The sequence below is a fragment of the Macaca mulatta genome, chromosome 19 (assembly GCF_049350105.2).
Source record: "Macaca mulatta isolate MMU2019108-1 chromosome 19, T2T-MMU8v2.0, whole genome shotgun sequence".
NCBI classification, from domain to species: domain Eukaryota; kingdom Metazoa; phylum Chordata; class Mammalia; order Primates; family Cercopithecidae; genus Macaca; species Macaca mulatta.
In genome coordinates, this window is record NC_133424.1 from 70,286,758 (window position 1) to 70,309,473 (window position 22,716).

Below are 22,716 nucleotides of genomic sequence, written 5' to 3' on the forward strand. Positions count from 1 at the left end.
ACAAGATCTCAGCTCACTGCAACCTCCACCTCCCACGTTCAAGTGATTCTCCTGCCTCAGCCTCCAGAATAGCTGGGATTACAGGCGCACACCACCACACCCAGCTAATTTTGCTATTTTTAGTAGAGACGGGGTTTCACCTTGTTGGCCAGGCTGGTCTCGAACTCCTGACCTCAGGTGATCCACCCACCTCAGCCTCCCAAAGTGTTGGGATGACAGGCGTGAGACACTGCGCCCGGCCACAAGTGTATATTCTTCTAGGTCACAGGTAGGCTATCTTTTTCTGTAAAAAGCACAGTAATAAATATTTTCAGCTTTGCAGACCATAAGGTCTCTGCCATGACTACCCAACTCTGCCAGATAGCAGCCTAGATAATACTAAACAAACGAATGTGACTGCATTCCAATAAAACTTTACAGAAACACAAGGCCCACTGAGGCCATTGTTTGCCAATCCTTGTTCAGGAATTATGTGTTTGTTCTTGGGGTAGGAGATTTTCTACGTCAAGATAAGCATCCCAGAAGTCATTTACAAAATGACTTTTTTTTTTTTTTCTTAGGGATGGAGTCTTTGTTGTCTAGGATGTAGTCCAGTGACATGATCATAGCTCACTGCAGCCTTGACCTCATGGGCTCAAGCAATCCTCCCATCTCAACCTCCCCAGTTGCTGGGGCTACAGGTGTACACCACCATGCCTCTAATTTTTTTAGTAGAGATGGGGTCTCACTATTTTACCCAGGCTGCTCTCAAACTCCAGGGCTCAAGTAATCCTCAGCCTCCCAAAGTGCTGGGGTTACAGGCATGAGCCACCTTGTCTGGCCAACATATGTGATCTTTTTCCGTTTTTTGTTTTTTGTTTTTTTTTTTGATAGTCTAGCTCTATAGCCCAGGCTGCAGTGCAGTGGCGTGATCTCGGCTCACTGCAGCCTCCAACCTCTGCATCCCCGGTTCAAGCGATTCTCCTGTCTCGGCCTTCCCAGTAGCAGAGATTATAGGCCCGTGCCACCAAGCGTGGCTAATTTTTGTATTTTTAGTAGAGACGGAGTTTCACCATGTTGGCCAGGCTGGTCTTGGACCCCTGAGCTCAGGCAATCCGCCCGCTTGGGCCACCCAAAGTGCTGGGATTACAGGCGTGAGCCATAGTTGTTGCTTCTTTAATGGTGCACTCAAGGCATTTTGTTGCTGGCTCAACACCCCTTTCAGGCCTTCACTGACCTATGCCACACGGCACTTGCGCCCAGGGATAAAGAGCCGGATCAGCTTCTGCTCACCCCAGTCCTCTTGCCAGAAAGGCCCTCTGGCCTTTGTCCAGTTGCTGGACGCTGCCTCTTCTTTCTGGTTGGTCTCCTCCTCCAGGAGGCATTCGCGAACGCCCCAGTGGAGCCACACGGTCCATGCCTCTTCCACTTATTTCCCCAGGGCTCACATTCCACAACTACTAAATCAACACCGACAGACTCATAAGCAGCCCCTTCCTCGTCCTTTTTTCCCTCCGGAGCTCGGGAACGTCTGCCGGGGATGAGGGGGACTCGCAGACCACCCCCCGCCAGGCGGAGGTTGGGGGCCGTCACCTGGCCAGGTGTCCGGGGACCGGCTCGGGCGGCTGACACCGCAGTCCACGAGAAGCGAGGAGGATGCTTGGACTGTGGGCAGGATCGCTGGCAGGGGAGGCCCTGCCCGGAAGGCGGGATTTGGGGACGATCCCCATTCCTACCAGCCGCAGACGCGGAGCGCACAGGAGTCGCCGCAGCCCCAGCCCGTGCACCCACAGCGGAGCCGAGGCCGCGACTCCGGGCCTGTTGGCCGGAACCCGCAGCTGTGTCCCAGGCTGTCCAGGTTGCGGCTACCCCTTAGAGCCCCCGGCCCCGCACTACTCTGCGGTGGCTTGGAGACTCCGGGTCATCACGCCCCTCCGCCAAGGCGGACGCCGGACCCTCCGCTGCACATGCGCGCCCACTGCGGCGCAGTCGCTGCGCATGCGTATGCTTCCACCGCCTCCATCTCCCAGAAAACCCCGCGATGTAGTGCTCCACCGCTTCCTTCCTCAGGTTGCGTTAGCCGCGACGATGGCGCCCTCTAGCGGCAGCAGGTAGGCAGTGGGGGTCCTGGGCGTGGCTGTGTGCCCGTGTTCTGGGAGGATACCTGGCGCCGACCTTGAAGGGACCTGAACGTGAGAGGGAAAAACGCTCGTGATGCCAAGGCTTGGGCAGCGGACAGCCAAAATCCTGAAACCCCGAGATGCTCCCTGTGATTCACTTTCCAGAGGCCCCTCAAGGCCCCGACGCTGGCCCGGAGGGCGGTCGCTGACTATCTTGAGACTGAAGCTCACTTTAGGATCCTGGGCGTTCCTGTCAGTTTTTTTTATGAATACAGGGAAAACCAGTGGCTTACTGACAGTTTAGAAACTCCCTGAGGAGGGCCGGGCGCGGTGGCTCGCGCCTGTAATCCCAGCACTTTGGGAGGCCGAGGCGGGCGGATCGCCTGAGGTCAGGAGTTCAAGAGTAGCCTGGCCAACATGGTGAAACTACTAAAAATACAAAAAATAGTCTCTACCAAAAATACAAAAAATTAGCCGGGCGTGGTGGCGGGCACCTGTAGTCCCAGCTACTCAGGAAGGCTGAGACAAGAGAATCGCTTGAACTCGGGAGGCAGAGGTTGCGGTGAGCCGAAATCGTGCCATTGCGCTCCAGCCTGGGCAACAAGAGTGAAACTCAGTCGCGAAAGAAAGGGAGAAAGGGAGAAAGAGAGGGAGGAAGGAAGGAAGGAAGAAAAGAGAAAGAAAGAGTCTCTGAGGAGCAAGCAATTCCCTCAGCCAAAGAGGTAAGAACTGCAAAATAAATATTGCATTTACCTTACCCCAACATTGTATTAAGAACATTTTCAAACAGGCAGAAAATTTGAAACAATTGTGTGGGCCCGGCCCAGTGGCTCACACCTGTGCTTTCTGCACTTTGGGAGGCTGGGAAGGGAGGGTCGCTTGAGCTCAGGAGTTCGAGAACAGTCTGGGCAACGTAGTGAGACCTCATTTCTAAAAAAAAAAATTTTTTTTAATTAACCGGGCTTTGTGGCACGCACCTGTAGTCCCAGCTACTCAGGAGACTGAGGCAGGAGAATCCCCTGAGCCCTGGGATGTTGAGGCATGATTGTACCACTGCACTCTAGCCTGGATGACAGAGTGAGACTCTGTCTCACAAGAAAAAAAAAAAAAAGAATTGTGTGAACACCCCGTATCCAGCCCCTGGGTTAGATAATTAATATTCAACAATATATGCTTGAGCCAAGTATCCATTATTGCATTTATTTCGATAGTAATTAAACAGGGGACTGAGTGACTATGGGCCAGCCGTGGAGGCTCATGCTTGTAATCCCACACTTTGAGAGGGTGAGGCAGGAGAATCACTGGAGCACAGGAGATCAATGCTGCAGTGAGCTGTGATTGCACTTCAGCCTGAGTGACAGAGTGAGACCCTGTCTCACAAGAGAAAACAAACAACAAAAAAAAGAGTGACTAATGGATTCAAGCCAATTAGCATCTGCTTATTAGCACATATGCTTTCTAGTTGCATAAACTGAGTCAAAAGATTTCATTTCTCTAAAACTTTGTCATTTAACCATCAGAGCAGAGTATAACATACATTGCTGTATGAGGACTGCATTAGCTAATACCTGTGCGCTCTGCATGGTAAACCTTCAATGCAAATCCGCTGTTTAATTACTGAAGCACATTTTGGAAGAACTGCTACAAGTACAATTCCTAGAAGCTAGAAAGAATGGCATAAACATTTAAAATAGTTTTAGTCATATATGAAATTTCCTTTCATACGTCTTCTACCATCAGTGTGAGAAGGTCACTGCCACCCACGTTCACCCAGCAGAGACTCATGTTCTCTAAGCTTTGCATGTCTCTATTGTTTTCTGGTTTTTTGTTTTGTTTTTTTGAGATGGAGTCTTGCTCTGTCACCCAGGCTGGAATGTAGTGGCACGATCTCGACTCACTGAAACCTTCACCTCCTGGGTTCAAGCGATTCTCCTGCCTCAGCCTCCTGAGTAGCTGGGACTACAGGCATGCACCACCACACCCAGCTATTTTTTGTATTTTTAGTGGATACAGAGTTTCGCCATATTGGCCAGGTTGGTCTCGAACTCCTGACCTCGTGATCCACCTGCCTCAGCCTCCCAAAGCGCTAGGATTACAGGCGTGAGCCACCATGCCTGGCCTGTTTTCTGTTTTTGTGTAACATCTTACCACAAAATTAACAGCTTAAAAACCATATTTTTTTCTGCTCTTTTTTGGAAACAGAGTCTCGCTGTGTTGCCCAGGCTGGAGTGCAGTGGCACCATCTCGGTTCACTGCAAGCTCCACCTCCCGGGAAAAACCACATGTATTTATTATCTCACTGTTCTTGTGAGTCAAGAGTCTGGGCATAGCTTAACTGGGCCCTCCATTTAGGATCTCCAGAAGTAGCAATCTAGCTATCAGCTGGCTACATTCACATCTGTAGACTTGATTGTAGAAGAATCTACTTTTGCCGGGCGCGGTGGCTCAAGCCTGTAATCCCAGCACTTTGGGAGGCCGAGACGGGTGGATCACAAGGTCAGGAGATCGAGACCATCCTGGCTAACACAGTGAAACCCCGTCTCTACTAAAAAATACAAAAAAAAAACTAGCCGGGCGAGCTGGCGGGCGCCTGTGGTCCCAGCTACTCGGGAGGCTGAGGCAGGAGAATGGCGTGAACCCGGGAGGCGGAGCTTGCAGTGAGCTGAGATCAGGCCACTGCACTCCAGCCTGGGCGACAGAGCGAGACTCCGTCTCAAAAAAAAAAAAAAAAAGGCCGGGCGCGGTGGCTCAAGCCTGTAATCCCAGCACTTTGGGAGGCCGAGACGGGCGGATCACAAGGTCAGGAGATCGAGACCATCCTGGCTAACCCGGTGAAACCCCATCTCTACTAAAAAATACAAAAAACTAGCCGGGCGAGGTGGCGGGCGCCTGTAGTCCCAGCTACTTGGGAGGCTGAGCCAGGAGAATGGCGGGAACCCGGGAGGCGGAGCTTGCAGTGAGCTGAGATCCGGCCACTGCACTCCAGCCTGGGCAACAGAGCCAGACTCCGTCTCAAAAAAAAAAAAAAAAAAAAAAAAAAAAGAAGAATCTACTTTCACGTTCATTCAGTTGGCTGAATCCATTTCTTTGCAGCTGTAGAGCTCACAGTAGGTTCCTTTTTTCAGGCCACCAGCAAGAGTCGGTAACTAAGCCTTCTCATTTATTTATTTAGACAGAACCTCACCATACTTTGTCATCCAGGCTGGACTGCAGTGGCGCAATCATACTTTACTACAGCCTCAACTTCCTGGGCTCAAGCATTCCTCCTGCCTCAGCATCTCAAATAGCTGGGATTACAGGCATACACACCACCATGCCTGGCTAATTTAAAAAATTTTTTTTGTTTAGCCGGGCATGGTAGTATGCACCTATAGTCCCAGTTACTTGGGAAGCTGAGGCAGGAGAATCACTTGAACCCAGGAGGTGGAGGTTGCAGTGAGCCGAGATTGCACCATTGCACTCCAGCCTGGGTGACAGAATGAGATTCTGTCTCAAAAAAAAAAAAAAAGTGGAGACCAGTCCTCACTATGTTGCCCGGGCTGGTCTCAAACTTCTGGCCTTAAGTGATCCACTGGCCTCAGCCTACAAAGTATTGAGATTACAGGTGTGAGCCACTACCATCGGCCAAGCCCTGTTTCAAAGACTTTCAACTGTTTTGGAACATCTGCAAAATCCCTCAGCTTTGCCAGATAACCTAAACTAATCATAGTGTCACAATAGGAAGTGCCACAGGTACCACCATAGAATTTTTTCTGTCACAGTATACAACCCAGAAATTGAAATGTATTGTTCATTTAAATTGCATGGTTGGTTTGTTTGTTTGAGATGGAGGCTTGCTGTGTCGCCCAGGCTGGAGTGCAGTGGTACAATCTTGGCTCACTGCAACCTCCGCCTCCCAGGTTCAAGTGATTCTCCTGTCTCAGCCTCCCTAGTAGTTGGGATTACAGGTGCACGCCACCATGCCTGGCTAATTTTTTTTTTTTTAAGTAGAGACAGAGTTTCTCCATACTGGCCAGGCTGGTCTCAAACTCCTGACCTCAGGTGATCTGTCTGCCTCAGCCTTGCAAAGTGCTGGAATTACAGGCTTGAGCCACCACGCCTGGCCTAACTTGCATGTTGTTGTTCTTCTTTTTTTTTTTTTTTTTTGAGACGGCGTCTCGCTCTGTCGCCCGGGCTGGAGTGCAGTTGCCGGATCTCAGCTCACTGCAAGCTCCTCCTCCTGGGTTTACGCCATTCTCCTGCCTCAGCCTCCCGAGTAGCTGGGACTACAGGCACCCGCCACCTCGCCTGGCTAGTTTTATTGTATTTTTTAGTAGAGATGGGGCTTCACCGTGTTAGCCAGGGTGGTCTCAATCTCCTGACCTCGTGATCCGCCCGTCTCGGCCTCCCAAAGTGCTGGGATTACAGGCTTGAGCCACTGCGCCCGGCCTGCATGTTCTTAATAACCAGCAAATTTGCACATGTCCTGTAAGTCTGTTCATTAGCTACCCAATTGTTGAGGAGACTGGCCACTTCATATAGTTCACCCATGTCTGTGCTGGAGTCTGTCTCACAGCTGCGCATTAAGTTTTATGTAACAGCTCCCTGCTTCCTTTTCCTCTGATTTTTTTCTGTCTGGCTTCTCCAGGCGTCACAGTTAAGGATCAGTAGATACTGAGATGGAGTTGGAACTGCAAAAGGTTTATTGGGGAGCATACCTCACACCTCTGTTCACACACGAGCTAACATCCTGTTTGTTAAAGCTAGTCTCATGTGTTTTAGTCCCAAGGCAAGGAACAGGGAGAGGTTCTGTGTTAATTATCCACTGCTTTGTAAGAAATTACCCCAAAACATAGCAGCTTAGGCCGGGTGCGGTGGCTCAAGACCAGCCTGGCCAACATGATAAAACCCCGTCTCTACTAAAACAAATTAGCAAAGCATGGTGGTGCTCTCCTGTAATTCCAGCTACTCGGGAGGCTGAGGCAGGAGAATCATTTGAACCCCGGAAGCAGAGGTTGCAGTGACCAAGACTGTGTCATTGCACTCCAGCCTGGGCAACAGAGTGAGACCCTGTCACAAAAACAAAACCAAAAACAGGGGCCGGGTGCGGTGGCTCACACCTGTAATCCCAGCACTTTGGGAGGCCGAGGTGGGCAGATCACGAGGTCAGGAGATGGAGACCATTCTGGCTAACACAGTGAAGCCCTGTCTCTACTAAAAATACAAAAAATTAGCCAGGCGTGGTGGCGGGCGCCTGTAGTTCCAGCTACTCGGGAGACTGAGGCAGGAGAATGGTGTGAACCCGGGAGGTGGAGCTTGCAGTGAGCCGAGATCATGCCACTGCACTCCAGCCTGGGCGACAGAGCGAGACTCCATCTCAAAAAAAAAAAAAAAAGACAAGACAAGACAAGAAAAGAGAGTGAGGAGTGACTAGTAGCAGATATTGATCTGTTTTCTCATCAGCCACCTGGAGAGACTGGGCTTATTCTTATTTGCTCAATCACTCCTGGCAAGACAGATTTGGAAACCAATCCACATGCTTTGGATCTGCTGAATCCCAGCATTTTCTCTCCAGCTCTTAAAATTATGGTTTTTAAATAGACTGAACAAGCCATAATTTATTTGTTCAATAAACAATTGTAGAAGTGTAAAAATTTATCTGATTTTTTCCAGATTGTGAAACTATCATCAAAAGTAAAGAGATAACCAGGAAGGAAGACATTTATCTTAAAACCATATCCCAGGCCAGGCATGGTGGCTCATGCCTGTAATCCCAGCACTTTGGGAGGGTGAGGTGGGTGGATCACAAGGTCAGGAGTTTGAGACCAGCTTGGCCAACATGGTGAAACCCCGTCTCTACTAAAAAAAAAAAAAAAAAAAAAAAAAAATATATATATATATATATATATATATACACACACACACACACACACACACACACACACACAAAACTTAGCTGGGCATGGTGGTGTGTGTCGTAATCCCAGCTACTTGGGAGGCTGAGGCAGGAGAATTGTTTGAACCCAGGAGGCAGAGGTTGCAGTGAGCCGAGATTGCACCACTGCACTACAGCCTGGGTGACAGAGTGAGACTCCGTCTCAAAAACAAACAAAACCAAAAACAACAACAACAACAAAAATGCCATCCTGAAAATGGAAAGATTCACAAAGAATGAACTCATTTCTTCACATTTGGAAGAAACCAGGACTGTAAGGTCCACTTAGAGAAGCAGAAGGAAGACCAGGAGGGATGGGTGGAACAAATGATGCTTGAGCAACACTGATTCGGGAGGGAGGCTGCAATAATAAGAAATGCGCAGCTAATGTCAAGTAGAATTCAAGCCTTCTTCCACTAAACAATATTCTGTTTTGTTTTGTTTCATTTTGTTTTGTTTTGTTTTTGAGATGGAGTCTCACTCTGTCACCCAGGCTGGAGTGCAGTGGCGCAATCTCGGCTAACTGCAAGCTCCGCCTCCTGGGTTCACGCCATTCTCCTGCCTCAGCCTCCTGAGTAGCTGGGACTACAGGCGCCGCCACCAAGCCCGACTAATTTTCTGTAGTTTTAGTAGAGACAGGGTTTCACCATGTTAGCCAGGATGGTCTCCATCTCCTGACCTCGTGATCCGCCCGCCTCGGCCTCTCAAAGTGCTGGGATTACAGGCGTGAGCCACTGCGCCCGGCTTTGTTGTTTTTTGAGACAGAGTCTCACTCTGTCACCCAAGCTGGATTGCAGTGGCATGTTCTTGGCTCACTGCAACCTCCACCTCCTGGGTTCAAGCAATTCTCTGCCTCAGCCTCTCAAGTAGCTGGGATTACAGGCAACTGCCACCACACCTGGCTAATTTTTGTATTTTTAGGAGAGATGGAAGTGTCACCATCTTGGCCAGGCTGGTCTTGAACTCCTGACCTCGTGATCCACCCGCCTTGGCCTCCCAAAGTGTTGGGATTACAGGTGTGAGCAACCGTGCCAAGCCCACTAATCAATATTCTTATCAGAAAACACCACTACATACATGATTCATTGTAAAACAAAGTTCAGATTTAATAAACCACAAATGCACAGGGAAAAAACCCTGAAAATCATGATTTTGGGAATGCTTTTGGTCAAAACACTCAACTTCTTAGACTTGCAAATAGTTCAGTGCAGAAAAGCCTTATATATGAAATATACGTAGTAAATTTTTTAAGTGTAGCACAAGCCTCAGTCAATGTAAGAGAATTCAGGTTAGAGAGAGTTCAGTTGAATGTCAGGAATGTGGGAAAGTCTATTCAGAGCTCCTCTCATCTTTGGTTTGAGAGCACTCACACAGGTGACAAGCCCTACAGATGTTCTGAATTGTGAGAAATCCCTGTTTATGGTAAATACTTTCTGACATCAGAGAAGTCATACTGGAGAGAGACCATATAAATGTAATATGTGTAGAGAAGTCTTTAAACAGAGCTCAACCCCAGTGGCGTATGAGTAAACTCTCTCAGTAAATAGACCTTACAAAGGTGTTGAGTGTTGGAGAGTCTTTATGGAGAAATATTTCTTTCAGTATGTTTCAGAACTTATACAGGAGAACGATACTATAAATGTAATCGCTGTAGCAAAGGCTGTAGACACAAATTATACCTTATTCAATATGAGACAATTTATACTTGTGGGAAATTATATATTTGCTGTGAATTTAGGAAATTCTTCTAAAGAAGTGAACAGTTTTACCCTATAGGTAAGAATCTATAGAGACACCTTATGAAGGTGATCATTCAGGGAAAGGTTTTACACTTTGCTCCTCCACTACTCAAAAATCACAGAAGACACACTGGAGAGCAAAGCGATGGATATAGTCATCATGGGAAAGGCTTCAGATGCAGCCTAGCCCTTATGATGTGACATCAGAGGACTCATACTGAGGAAAACCCCATACATGTAATTTGCGTGAAGAGCATTTGGGAGTTTTTCTCATATTATTGAACATAAGAGGACTCATACTGGAGAACACTATGAATGTAGTCAGTGTTGGCAAGCTTTCAACCATGGCTTTTACCTTATTTGACACCAGGAAATTCATACAAATTAGAAAAACTCATTGAAAAAAAATCAATGTGGAAAAGCTATTGGTTGGAATTCCATTTTATTTGACATCAGGGATAAATTATAAAGGAGGCAAAAGCCACCATCTGTTTTTTAACTCTTTTTTTTTTTTTTTTTTTTTGAGACAGAGTCTCGCTCTGCCGCCCAGGCTGGAGTGCAGTGGCGTGATCTTGGCTCACTGCAAGCTCCGCCTCCCGGGTTCACACCATTCTCCTGCCTCAGCCTCCCGAGTAGCTGGGACTACAGGCGCCCGCCACCTCGCCCGGCTAGTTTTTTTTTTTTTTTGTATTTTTTAGTAGAGACGGGGTTTCACTGTGTCAGCCAGGATGGTCTCGATCTCCTGACCTCGTGATCCGCCCGTCTCGGCCTCCCAAAGTGCTGGGATTACAGGCTTGAGCCACCGCACCCGGCCTTTTTAACTCTTAAGTACCTGAATGTAACCAGACTGCAAACTTGTGACTCCCTGCAGCCACAGATCAGCAGGGATAAGTTCTACTCTACATATGTCCCTAATTTGCCATAGAAACACCCATTTGATGGGGACTCAGGGTCTAGGCCTGATAAACAATGTCTGATAGAAATGTCTGTCATATACACGGCCGGGCTCAGTGGTTCACGCCTATAATCCCAGCATTTGGAAGGCCGAGGCGGGTGGACCACAAGGTCAGGAGATCAAGACCATCCTGGCTAACAAGGTGAAACCCCGTCTCTACTAAAAATACAAAAAAAAATTAGCCAGGTGCGGTGGCGGGCGCCTCTGGTCCCAGCTACTTGGGAGGCTGAGGCAGGAGAATGGTGTGAACTTGGGAGGCGTAGCTTGCAGTGAGCCCAGATCACGCCACTGCACTCCAGCCTGGGGGACAGAGCGAGACTCCATTTCAAAAGAAAAAGAAAAAGAAAAAGAAAAAGAAATGTCTGCCATATGCCTGTAATCCCAGCTACTTAGGAGGCTAAGGCAGAATAGCTGAACCCAGGAGGTGGAGGTTGCAGTGAACCGAGATTACACCACTGCACTCCAGCCTGGGCGACAGAGCAAGACTCCATCTCAAAAAAAAAAAAAAAAAAAAAAAAAAAAAAAAAAAGGTTGCCGTAGATAATCATGGCTGGGCACGGTGGCTCACACCTGTAATCCCAGCACTTTCGGAGGGCAAGGCAGGTGGATCACTTGAGCTCAGGAGTCCAAGACTAGCCTGTGCAACATGGAGAGACCCCATCTCTAATAAAAATACAAAAATTAGCTGTGCGTGGTGGTACATTCCTGTAGTCCCAGCTACTTGGGAAGTGATGATTGCTTGAGGAGGTCAAGGCTACAGTGAGCTAAGATGGTACCACTGCACTCCAGCCTGGGTGACTAAATGAGACCCTGTCTAAAAAATGAAAAAAGAAGAGAAATGGTTGTCATAGGTAATCACATGTAAATGTTATCAATGGCAACAGCTTTTCTATTTTTCTACATCACATATGAATAGAAGAACCACCAACCTTGAAGAGTGGTGCAGAAATCATACACCTTTTAGCGTCATGGGTGTCATTATGTGTATGATTTTATGATAGTCCTAGATGAGGGCTAAAGGATATGCTATCAGTTTTTTTCCTGCATAATCCAAATATTATCACTCCAAACAAATCAGAGAGCTTTATACTAACTTGCCAATACTTTGCCAATGGCATTCTGCTACTTACTTAAATAGAGGCATCATAAAGAGTTGTATGTTGGCCGGGCACGGTGGCTCACACCTGTAATCCCAGCACTTTGGGAGACCGAGGCAGGAGGATCACCTGAGGTCAGGAGTTTGAGACAAACCTGGCCAACATGGTGAAACCCTGTCTCTACTAAAAATACAAAAATTAGGTGGGTGTGGTGGCACATGCCTGTAATCCTAGCTACTCTGGAGGCCGAGGCAGGAGAATCCGTTGATCCCGGGAGGCGAAGGTTGCAGTGAGCCGAGATTGTGCCATTGCACTCCAGCCTGGGTGACAAGAGCAAAACTCCGTCTAAAAAAAAAAGAAAAAGTTGTATGTATGTTCACATTTCTAAGGGCATGTCCAGTGTCTTGGCAGGGTTAAAAAGACATCGTAGCCTGGTGAAGTACCCATACTCCAAAACTAGTGCAAACTTCCCAACTTTCATTGAAAATCTCTTACAAAGGGCACAGGAGATAAGCAGCATTGGTTTCTCTTCTGAAACCCTGGACATCAGAAGATAAGTGAAGATTCCAGAAACAAGAAGACTCTGATTTCAGGATTTGATGCTCAGCAAATATATCATTCACATATATGAGGAGAGAGTAAGCACTACAGACCTGTTAGCATTCAAAATTTGTATTCTTTCTGGAAAAATTGCCCAAGAGAACATAATAGTAATTTCTCACAATGGAAGTATGAGCCATGTCCCCAAAAGACATCTAAAAGGACATTCGTAGAAGCATTAGTCATAAGCGGCCAAAACTGGATACAGCCCAGCAGTCCATCAATAATAAAATGGACAAACTGTGGTCCATCCATAGTGGAATTCTACTCAGCAATTTACCAAACATGAACTACTGATACATGCAGCAACTTAGATGACTCTCAAACACATTGTGCTGACTGGAAGAAGCCAGACACAGCAAACCATAGACTATATGATTCCATTGATAGGAAGTTTGAGGACAGAAACAAACTTAGGATGATAATCAGGATAGTAGTTAACTCTGGGAGATATTAACCAGGAAGTGGTACAGGGTTTTGGAAAGATATTTTCTGTTGACCTGTGTGATGGATTTTTATATATGGGTATTAAATATTTATATATTTAGACATACATAAAAAATCTCATCAAGCTGTGACAATTTGGACTTTATGCCTATATATATGTATATATATGTTTAAAGTTTATATAGTTTATGTATATAAAGTTTATATACAAACTTTAATTTAATTAATGTTTTGAGACACAGTCTCACTCTGTTGCCCAGGCTGGAGTGCAGTCGTGTGATCTCTGCTCACTCCAGCCTCTGCCTCCTGGGTTTAAGTGATTCTCCTGCCTCAACCACCTGAGGAGCTGGGATTACAGGCAAGTACCACCACACCTGGCTAGTTTTTGTATTTTTAGTGGACAGCGTTTCACCATGTTGGCCAGGCTGGTCTGGAACTCTTGACCTCAAGTGATCCTAATGCCTTGACCTCCCAAAGTGCTGGGATTACAGGTGTGAGTCGCCATGCCTGGACTAAACTTTAATTTTAAAAGTTTTAAAACAGCCGAGCGTGGTTACTCGTGCCTGTAATCTCAGCACTTTGGGAGGCTGAGATGGGCGGATCACGAGGTCAGGAGATCAAGACCATCCTGGCCAACACGGTGAAACCCCGACTCTACTAAAAAATACACAAATTAACCAGGCGAGACGGCCCATGCCTATAGTCCCAGCTACTCGGAGGCTGAGGCAGGAGAATCGCTTGAATCCAGGAGGTGGAGGTTGCAGTGAGCTGAGATCGTGCCACTGCACTCCAGCCTGGGAGACAGAGCGAGACTCTGTCTCAAAAATAAATAAATAGGCCGGACGCGGTGGCTCAAGCCTGTAATCCCAGCACTTTGGGAGGCCGAGACGGGTGGATCACGAGGTCAGGAGATCGAGACCATCCTGGCTAACACGGTAAAACCCCGTCTCTACTAAAAATACAAAAAAAAAACTAGCCGGGCGAGGTGGCAGGCGCCTGTAGTCCCAGCTACTCGGGAGGCTGAGGCAGGAGAATGGCGTGAACCCGGGAGGCGGAGCTTGCAGTGAGCTGAGATCCGGCCACTGCACTTCAGCCTGGGCGACAGAGCGAGACTCCGTCTCAAAAAAAAAAAAATAAATAAAATAAATAAATAAATAAATAAATAAATAACAGTTTTAAAACTATATGCAAGCTGGCCGGGTGCAGTGGCTCACGCCTGTAATCCCAGCACTTTGGGAGGCCGAGGTGGGTGGATCATGAGATCAAGAGCTGGAGACCATCCTGGCCAACATGGTGAAACCTTGTCTCTACTAAAAATACAAAAATGAGCTGGGCATGGTGGCGAGCGCCTGAAGTCCCAGGTACTTGGGAGGCTGAGGCAGGAGAATCACCTGAACCCAGGAGGCGGAGGTTGCAGTGAACCGATATTGCACCACTGCACTCCAGCCTGGTGACAGAGCGAGAGTCTGTCTGGAAAGAAAGAAAGAGAGAGAGAGAGAGAGAGACCTATATCAAGCTGATGGGATGATGGGATCCAAAGGACTTATGCTGCCATTTTAAACAGTCTCAAAAGAAAAGATAAAGCAAATGAATCTGCTGCTGCTGTGCTATGAGTCAGGATGCTTGCTGGGCTGGTAGCAACTAGCCCACCTCATCAGATAATTTTTATTCACATGCCTGGAGAGTTAGACAGCCAGAATAGCTTCAGGATCAGTATGATCCAGCAGTTCAACAATGTCTTCAAATACTTAGTTTCCTTCCACCTTTCCCATCAGCGGTCTGCAATATTGATTATTCTTAAATTGGCTCCCATTGACAGCAATATGGCTCAGCTGCTGCTTCTTTTTTTTTGGAATGAAGTTTCACTCTTGTTACCCAGGCTGGAGCGCAATGGCACGATCTCGGCTCACTGCAACCTCTGCCTCCCGGGTTCAAGTGATTCTCCTGTCTCAGCCTCCTGAGTAGCTGGGATTACAGGCACCCACCACCACGCCTGGCTAATTTTTGTCTATTTAGTGGAGACAGGGTTTCACCATGTTGACCAGACTGGTCTTGAACTTCTGACCTCAGGTGATCCACCCGGCTTGGCTGCCCAAAGTGCTGGGATTACAGGCGTAAGCCACTGCGCCCGGCCAATGTGGCTCGGCTTCTTTCAAGAGACTGGGCTTTGTTTTCTGTATTAGTTTCCTATCACCACTGTAACAAATCACTACAAACTCAGTGTCTTAAAACAAGAGATAAAATAAATATTAAAATAAGACAAATAGATTCTCTCATTTCTGAAGGCCAGAAGCATGAAATCCATACCTGGGCCAAAATCAAGCTATTGGACAGGTTGTACTTCTCTTGGAGGCTCCAGGAGATAATTCATTCCTTGCTTCTTCCAGCTTATGGTGGCTGCTGGCTTTTTCCTTTTTTTTTTTTTTTTCTGAGACAGAGTCTTACTCTGTTGCCCAGGCTGGAGTGCAGCGGCGTGATCTTGGCTCACTGCAATCTCCACCTCCCAGGTTCAAGCAATTCTCCTGCCTCAGCCTCCCAAGTAGGGGGCATGACATGCACATGCCACCAAACCCAGGTAATTTTTGTATTTGTATTTTTAATTTTATTTTATTATTTATTTATTTTTTGAGACAGAGTCTTGCTCCATCACCCAGTCTGGAGTGCAGTAGCACAATCTCAGCTCACTGCAACCTCTGCCTCCTGGGTTCAAGCCATTCTCCTGCCTCAGCCTCCCCAGTGACTGGGGTTACAGGCGCACAACACCATGCCCAGCTAATTTTTAAATTTTTAGTAGAGACCGAGTTTTACCATATTGGCCAGGCTGGTCTCGAACTCCAGACCTCGTGATCCACCCGCCTTGGACTCCCAAAATGCTGGGATTACAAGTGTGAGGTACCACGCCTGGCCTATTTTTATTTTATTTTTATTTTTTTGAGAGGGAGTCTCACTCTGTCACCCAGGCTGGAGTGCAGTGGCATGATATCGGCTCACTGCAACCTCTGTCTCCCAGCTTCAAGCAATTCTCTGCCTCAGCCTCCCGAGTAGCTGGGATTACAGGCACCTGCCACCATGCCTGGCTAATTTTTGTGTTTTTAGTAGAGATGGGGTTTCACCATGTTGGCCAGGCTGGTCTTGAACTCCTGACCTTGTGATTCACCCACCTCAGCCTCCCAAAGTGCTGAGATTACAGGCGTGGGCCACTGTGCCCAGCCAGCTTTTGTATTTTTAGTAGAGACGGGGTTTCATCATGTTGGCCAGGCTGGTCTCAGACTCCTGACTTCAGGTGATCCTCCTGCCTCAGCCACCCAAAGTGCTGGGATTACAAGCGTGAGTCACCACACCCGGCCTGCTGGCATGTTTTGACTTGTGGCTGCACAACTCTGGTGTCCGCCTCCACAGTCCCATCACCTTCTCCTTTTCTGCGTATGTGCGGTCTCATCTGTCTCTGCCTCCCTCTTGTAAAGATACATGTGATTACATGCACAATCCAGGATCATCTCCCCTCTCAAGATCTTTAAATACATATGCAGCCCCTGTCCCTATATAAGGCAACATTCATAGGTTCCCAGAATTCGGGCCTGACATCTTTGGGGGCCATTTTTCAGCCTAACACACTCTCCTAACTTTTAATCAAAGTCCTGGGCTTCACTCTCCGTTCATGTTCATTGCTTTGACACTTGTCATGGACAGGAGGGTGCCTTGCACTGACTGGCTTGGACCAGTGCTTCGATGCCCGTGGATTAATCACTGCAGCAACGGAGACAGAATGAGGTCAGTGGGCCATCCCCTGGAGCTGAGATTGATGGGCAACTTCACCCATAGCTGCCCAAAAGGGTATCTGGGGTGTTCTGAGGATGCTCTGGGGTGTATTTGAGGAAAGGGATGAGTGGAAAGGTCTCATAAATGAATCTTTTTTTTTTTTTCTTTTTTTGAGATGGCATTTCACTCTTGTTGCCCAGGCTAAAGTGCAGTGGCACGATCTCAGCTCACCACAACCTCAGTTTCCTGGGTTCAAGTGATTTTCCTGCTCAGCCTCCCGAGGAGCTGGGATTACAGGCATGTGCCACCACGCCCGGCTAATTTTGTATTTTTAGTAGAGACAGGGTTTCTCCATGTTGGTCAGGCTGATCTCAAACTCCCGACCTCAGGTGATTCACCTGCCTTGGCCTCCCAAAGTGCTGGGATTACAGACTTGAGCCACCGCACAGCCTCACATGAAGACTTTTCTCTCAATTTCTCAGTCTCTTTCTGTCTCTGTCTGTCTCTGTCTCTTCTCTCTCTCTCTCATGTTTTGAAATTCTGGGCCGGGCGCGGTGGCTCACGCCTGTAATCCCAGCACTTTGGGAGGCCGAGGCGGGCGGATCACAAGGTCAGGAGATCGAGACCACGGTGAAACCCCGTTTCTACTAAAAATACAAAAAATTAGCCGGGCGCGGTGCCGGGCGCCTGTAGTCCCAGCTACTCAGGAGGCTGAGGCAGGAGAATGGCGTGAACCCGGGAGGCGGAGCTTGCAGTGAGCCGAGATTGCGCCACTGCACTCCAGCCTGGGCGACAGAGCGAGACTCTGTCTCAAAAAAAAAAAAAAAATTCTGGATTCCCTCCTATACCCAAGGGAGAGCTTACACTTCTCCCTTACCTCAGTGGAATGCCATCTTTCCCTTCCAGCACCCCATTCAATCCTACACCAGGGTCCCCATGTCCTGGTAGCTAGCTGCTCCCTGGATATTGGGACTTCACTCAGTTCCAGATTTTTTGTTTTGTTTTGTTTTGTTTTTTGTTTTTTAGACAGGGTCTCACCCTGTTGCCCAGGCTGGAGTGCAGCGGCCTGATCATAACTCACTGCAGCCTTAATCTCCCGGGTTCGAGAAATCCTCCCACCTAAGCCTCCTGAGTAGCTGGGATTACAGGCACATGTCACCATGCCCAGCTAATTTTTTAATTTTTTTGGTAGAGATGGAGTCTCACTATGTTGCCCAGGCTGGTCTTTAACTCCTGGTCTCACGTGATCCTCCTGCCTCAGCCTCCTAAAGTGCTGGGATTGCAGGCATGAGCTGTCGACCCTCAGTTCCAGATCTTTGCTGGCAGCAAGTCCAGAAACTTCCGCCCAGATCTGGTTTGTGGCCTTATAACTTAATGTGAGGAGAGGTCTCTGGGGTAGATGGGCTCCACCCAAGCTGACTTTTGTGCCAGCTACTGTGGCTGTGCCACCCACCTTCATTGCAGCACAGTCTGGCGCCTTCTATGGATGACAAAAAAACCAGCTACACTCTTTTCCAGCTTTTCTCACAGCCAGGACATGGATGCATGTGTTAATCCTGGCTAACAGGGTCAGAGCAAGTCAACAACAGAGAAGTCTTCTGAAAATTTTGTATTACTTCTTTTTTTTTTTTTTTTTTTTTTTTGAGAATAAGTCTAGCTCTGTTGCCCAGGCTGGAATGCAGTGGTGTGATCTCGGCTCACTGAAACCTCCACCTCCCGGTTCAAGCGATTCTCCTGCCTCAGCCTCCCGAGTAGCTGGGACTACAGGCGCCCGCCACCATGCCCGGCTAATTTTTTGTATTTTTAGTAGAGACGGGGTTTCACCGTGTTGACCGGGCTGGTCTTGAATGCCTGACCTTGTGATCCACCTGTCTCAGCCTCCCAAAGTGCTGGGATTACAGGCATGAGCTGCTGCGCGCAGCCAAAATGTTGTATTACTTCTTTGTGGTAGGGAGAGTAATGCCCCCTTTCCTTCAGAGATGTCCACATTCCAAACCCTGGAACCTATACATATGTTACCTTCACATGGCAAAGGGGACATTGAAGATGCCACTAAGGATCTGTTTTTGTTTGTTTTAGGGACAGGGTCTCTGTCATCCAGGCTGGAGTGCAGTGGTGTGATCATGGCTCATTGTAGCCTGGAACTCCTGGGCTCAAGCGATATTCCTGCCTCAGCTTCCTGAGTAGCTGGGTCCACAGGTGCATGCCACCACACCCAGCTACTTTTGTTGTTGTTGTTAAGACAGGGGTCTTGCTCTGTTGCCCAGACCGGTCTCGAACTCCTTGGCCCAAGCGCTCTTCCTGCCTCAGCCTCCCAAATTGTTGGGATTACAGGTATGAGCCACCATGCCTGGCCAGATTCTTGAGATGGGTAGATTATTCTGGATTACTTGGGGTGGGCCCTATTTAATCAAATGTCTTTGTATAACTTGAAGCAGGAATCAGAGTAGATGATGTGATAATGGAATGAGAGATTTGAAGAAGCTACACTGCTGCCTTTAAAAATGCAGGAAGGGGCCATAAGCCAAGGAGTGCAGGTAGTCTCTAGAAGCTGGAAAAAGCCAATAAATGGATTCTCTCCTAGACCCCCCAGAAGGACCACAGTCCTGCTGACATTTTAGCCTAGTAAGACCCATTTTGGACTTCTGACTTCCAGAGCTGTGAGCCAACAAATTTGTTGTTGTTTTAAGACACAAAGTTTTGGTAATTTGTTACAGTGGCAATAGAAAACAAATACACTTCCTGATGCCACCTTCTTTAGCCAAATGTTGCATGGCTACATGCTAGACTTGGAACTGCAATCACCATCCTTAAGACTGCAAAGATGTGTGCCTCCGAAAAAACCAAGGCCATACACTGGGGAGGGCTGAGTTAAAGGATGGACAGTGCCTGGCTACAGCTCATACTTGAGCCCAGGAGTCAGCCCTAGAAGCCCTTACATCTGGATTTAATTACATTTTTTGTTTTGTGACTTTTATTTTTGTTTGTATTGAGATAGGGTCTCTTGCTCTGTTGCCCAGGCAGGAGTGCAGTGGTGCGATTACAGCCTCGACTTCCTAGGCTCAGGCGAGCCTCCCACCTCAGCCTCCTGAGTACCTGGGATTACAGGTATACACCACCATGCGCAACTCGTGTTTTTGTTTGTTTTCGTAGAGACGGAATCTCACACAAACAACTGGGCAAGTATGTTGCTCAGGCTGGTCTTGAACTCCTGGGCTCAAGCGATCCTCCCATCTTGGGCTCATAGCGTTGGGCTTACAGGCATGAGCCACTGCGCCCAGCCTGGACTTAATGAAAAAAAAAAAAAACTTTTTTTTTTGAGTCAGAGTCTTGCTTTGTCATCCAGGCTGCAGTGCAGTGGTATGATCTCAGCTCACTACAACCTCTGCCTCCTGGGTTCAATTAATTCTTATGCCTCAGCCTCCCAAGAAGCTGGGATTACAGGCATACATCACCACACCTGGCTAATTTTTGTATTTTTAGTAGAGACAGGTTTTTGCCATATCAGCCAGGCTGGTCTCAAACTCTTGACCTCAAGCAGTCCACCCACCTCAGCCTCTAGGATTACAGATGTGAGCCACTGTGTCCAGTCAGTGAAATTGAAGATAATGAATGGTGGTGTAGTGTCACTTCTGCCAAAACTACACCTTACATGATAACCCTTTCTTGCTCTCCACCAGCTTCTGCTCTCAATTCTCGTTTGGTCTTGCTGAGCCACGGTTTGGGGTCTCCTAGAAGCAGCCATCACAGGTAACCAGTTCTGCCGGCTCAGGATGGCCCCTGCTGCCCTGACTCAGAGACACTTCCTGTAAGGCAGACATCTCATGCAGAGCAGAGGCCACTACAGTCAGAAGGAAGGGCCTGGTAGCCTCAGAGGCACAGCCAAGGGGCTGCAACAATGGAAAGAAGATATTCCACAGGTCCAAGGATGTGACATGGAAGCACTCTCTGGGATGTGGTGGACTCAAAGAGATCCATGCAGATGTGGGTGCTGTCTCTCTTTCTCTGTTCTTCATAGAGTGTGGCATGGGTCCTCTCTGCGTGAAAATAGGTGCCCAGAATCACACACTTCCATTCAAAATAAATTGTGTCAACCTGCTGAACCACAAAATGATTCCCTCGCCATGGCCCCTAAAGAGCTCTGTAATAAGAACTGTATGCTATTGATGGATCTGAAGTCCAAATTTTGGCAAAAGCAAAGAACACGCCTGAACCAGTCATTTCTGCAGGTGTTTCTCCTTAAGATGAGTTTGAAGCCAATTGGTTATGTGAAGAATAGCAATCAGTTCTTTCTCTCACACTGGAGGAGGGAGAAGCAGAAACGAAAGTTCAAGGGTCAAGCCTCCCAAAAGGCTCTGTTGTAATCCTATGCGCTCTTTCATCGTATCTAGTGATGAATTTGGGTAACTGACACTTTACTCTTTGGCCATCCATCCTCGAACTTGATAAGCATTTTCATTTATGTAAGTTTACTTGTAATTCTTCCAAAACTTATCTTCACATTTCCCAGCAAACTAATTTCAGACATTTTATGTTTTTATGATTCTATTGTGAAAGGAACCTCCATTTCAATATACCCATTGCAGGTATAGATTTTGTGCATTGCTTTATGGTGTTGATTTGTCCATCTTTTTTATTCTGCCTGGCTTATTGTAATCTTGATTTTTTAATTTTTCAATTGGGTTTTTAAAGTATGTTAATGTTAATAAATGCATTTTTAGGTTTCCTTTCCCAATTATTACAGCACTTAGGTCTATTTCATATCAAATTGATTTATTTATTAAGACAAGGTCAAGCTCTGTCACCCAGGCTGGAGTGCAGTGGCATAATCAGGGCTCACTGCAGCTTCAACTTCCTTAGCTCAAGATCCTCCTACTTCAGCCTCCTGTGTAGCTAAGACTATAGGAGTGTGCCAACACACCCAGCTAAGTTTTTTGCTTTTTTAATACAGACGACGTTTTGCTATGTTGCTCAGGTTGGTCTTGAACTTCTGAGCTCAGGTGATCCTCCTGCTTTGGCATCCCAAAGTGCTGGGATTGTAAGTATGAGCCTGGTCTCATACTTTATTTGTAGTAACAAGAATATCTGGAAAATGTTCAATACTGCTGAGAGCAGATTTCTTTCATTTTCGATGTGTGTATCCTCCATGGTTGTTGAACAGAGGAGTAAATAAGAAAAAGACTCAAGAAAGATGGGAGTCAGTTCTCATCAGAGAAAAAAAGGTCTATTCCCAAGGCAGAGAAATATTGAGATGGGTTGTGTTCAGGACTAGCAGGAGGTGTGTGGCTGGCTTGTTCCTTGTCTACATCCTACTGGCCTAAAGAAAAGATGCCCCACACTAAGGACAGCAAGAGGGAAAGAGTGAGCCTCCTCCTCTGTGACTTCATTGGGCAGCTTAACTAGCACCAGGAAAGACCTATACTTGCAGATTTTCTTTGTGAGAAAACGGTGTTGGTTATTTGGGTTTTTATTTATTTCCAACCAAACATGCCTTAACAGATACAGGGTGCAAAGGTGTGTACTAGATTATTCCAAACCTGCCTCACTGGTTTGTCCGGCATTCTGTGGACTTCCTGCATTCCTCTTCGAGGCAGGTCATTTTCTGGAGGTTGTTTGTGATCAGCCTCTGCTCAGAGCCCAAAGTCTTAGCCTTTCCCCCATGTGCTATGTCCAGTGTGGATCATCCTGATGGTGAGCTTACTTTTGATGTTGGGGAAAACAGGCAAAGAATGAATGAGCGGCGGTAACCAAAGAGCCTCTCTTCTGGGAACAAAGCTATGATACTAATAATTTATAGTTCAAATGCACATTAATTTTTACAATACGTTCCCAAGCTCTCAGAAGTTCACAGAGGTGTCCTCAATGCTCACACTTCAAAGACAGAAAGACACATCTTTCTTCTTTTTAAAAACAATTTTAAAATGTGTCCCCCTTTACATGGAACGATTTGAGATGCTGTGTGTGATGAAAGAGAGACAGAGAATGATGAGTGGAAATCAAATCCTGGGTCCAGGATTCAGTTGCACAGCTGGTTTAGGACTCAGTTGAACACCACCAGCTGCCATAATGGTCCAGCTGTCATAATCGTTTGGGCCAACTTATAGCT

At 47.3% G+C, this 22,716-nt stretch overlaps 2 protein-coding genes and 1 long non-coding RNA gene across 27 annotated transcripts in view; 2 read left to right on the plus strand and 1 right to left on the minus strand.

Moving 5' to 3' along the window:
• The window catches only part of ZNF329 (zinc finger protein 329), a 36,198-nt gene extending 34,213 nt beyond the window's left edge, over positions 1-1,985 (minus strand). For 10 of the 23 annotated variants that reach the window (XR_013409769.1, XR_013409764.1, XR_013409768.1 and 7 more), the window contains exon 1: positions 1,273-1,985. The gene's annotated coding sequence lies outside the window, so the exon portion shown is untranslated. Of the gene's footprint in view, positions 1-1,216 lie in introns of all 23 variants that reach the window. The other 13 variants (XR_013409765.1, XR_003725240.2, XM_028840317.2 and 10 more) reach the window with 8 other exon arrangements.
• On the plus strand, positions 1,636-21,348 carry LOC114674224 (uncharacterized). Of its 3 annotated transcripts, XR_013409784.1 has the most exons (3): positions 2,089-2,821; positions 18,690-18,944; positions 20,291-21,348. XR_013409784.1 is itself a non-coding variant. In XM_028840319.2 (2 exons), the coding sequence occupies exons 1-2, from the start codon at positions 1,636-1,638 to the stop codon at positions 20,343-20,345; spliced, it is 510 nt and encodes a 169-aa protein (XP_028696152.2). In that variant the 3' UTR covers positions 20,346-21,348. The 3 variants fall into 3 exon arrangements, 1 of the variants encoding a protein (XP_028696152.2); XM_028840319.2 differs by lacking the exon at positions 18,690-18,944 and having other exon boundaries at positions 1,636-2,090; XR_003725241.2 differs by lacking the exon at positions 18,690-18,944 and having other exon boundaries at positions 2,036-2,821.
• LOC144337147 (uncharacterized) lies at positions 7,360-11,547 on the plus strand. Its single transcript, XR_013409820.1, has 3 exons — positions 7,360-7,725; positions 10,764-10,951; positions 11,119-11,547. It is a non-coding gene; the product is annotated as an uncharacterized LOC144337147 (long non-coding RNA).
• Positions 21,349-22,716: the final 1,368 nt, after the last annotated feature.

Excerpts from the sequence above, each read along its gene's own strand:
- LOC114674224 (XM_028840319.2), top strand. The coding sequence starts at position 1,636 with ATGCTTGGACTGTGGGCAGGATCGCTGGCAGGGGAGGCCCTGCCCGGA. Across the intron at positions 2,091-20,290 it reads GCGCCCTCTAGCGGCAGCAG|CTTCTGCTCTCAATTCTCGT; the intron begins GTAGGCAGTGGG and ends GCTCTCCACCAG.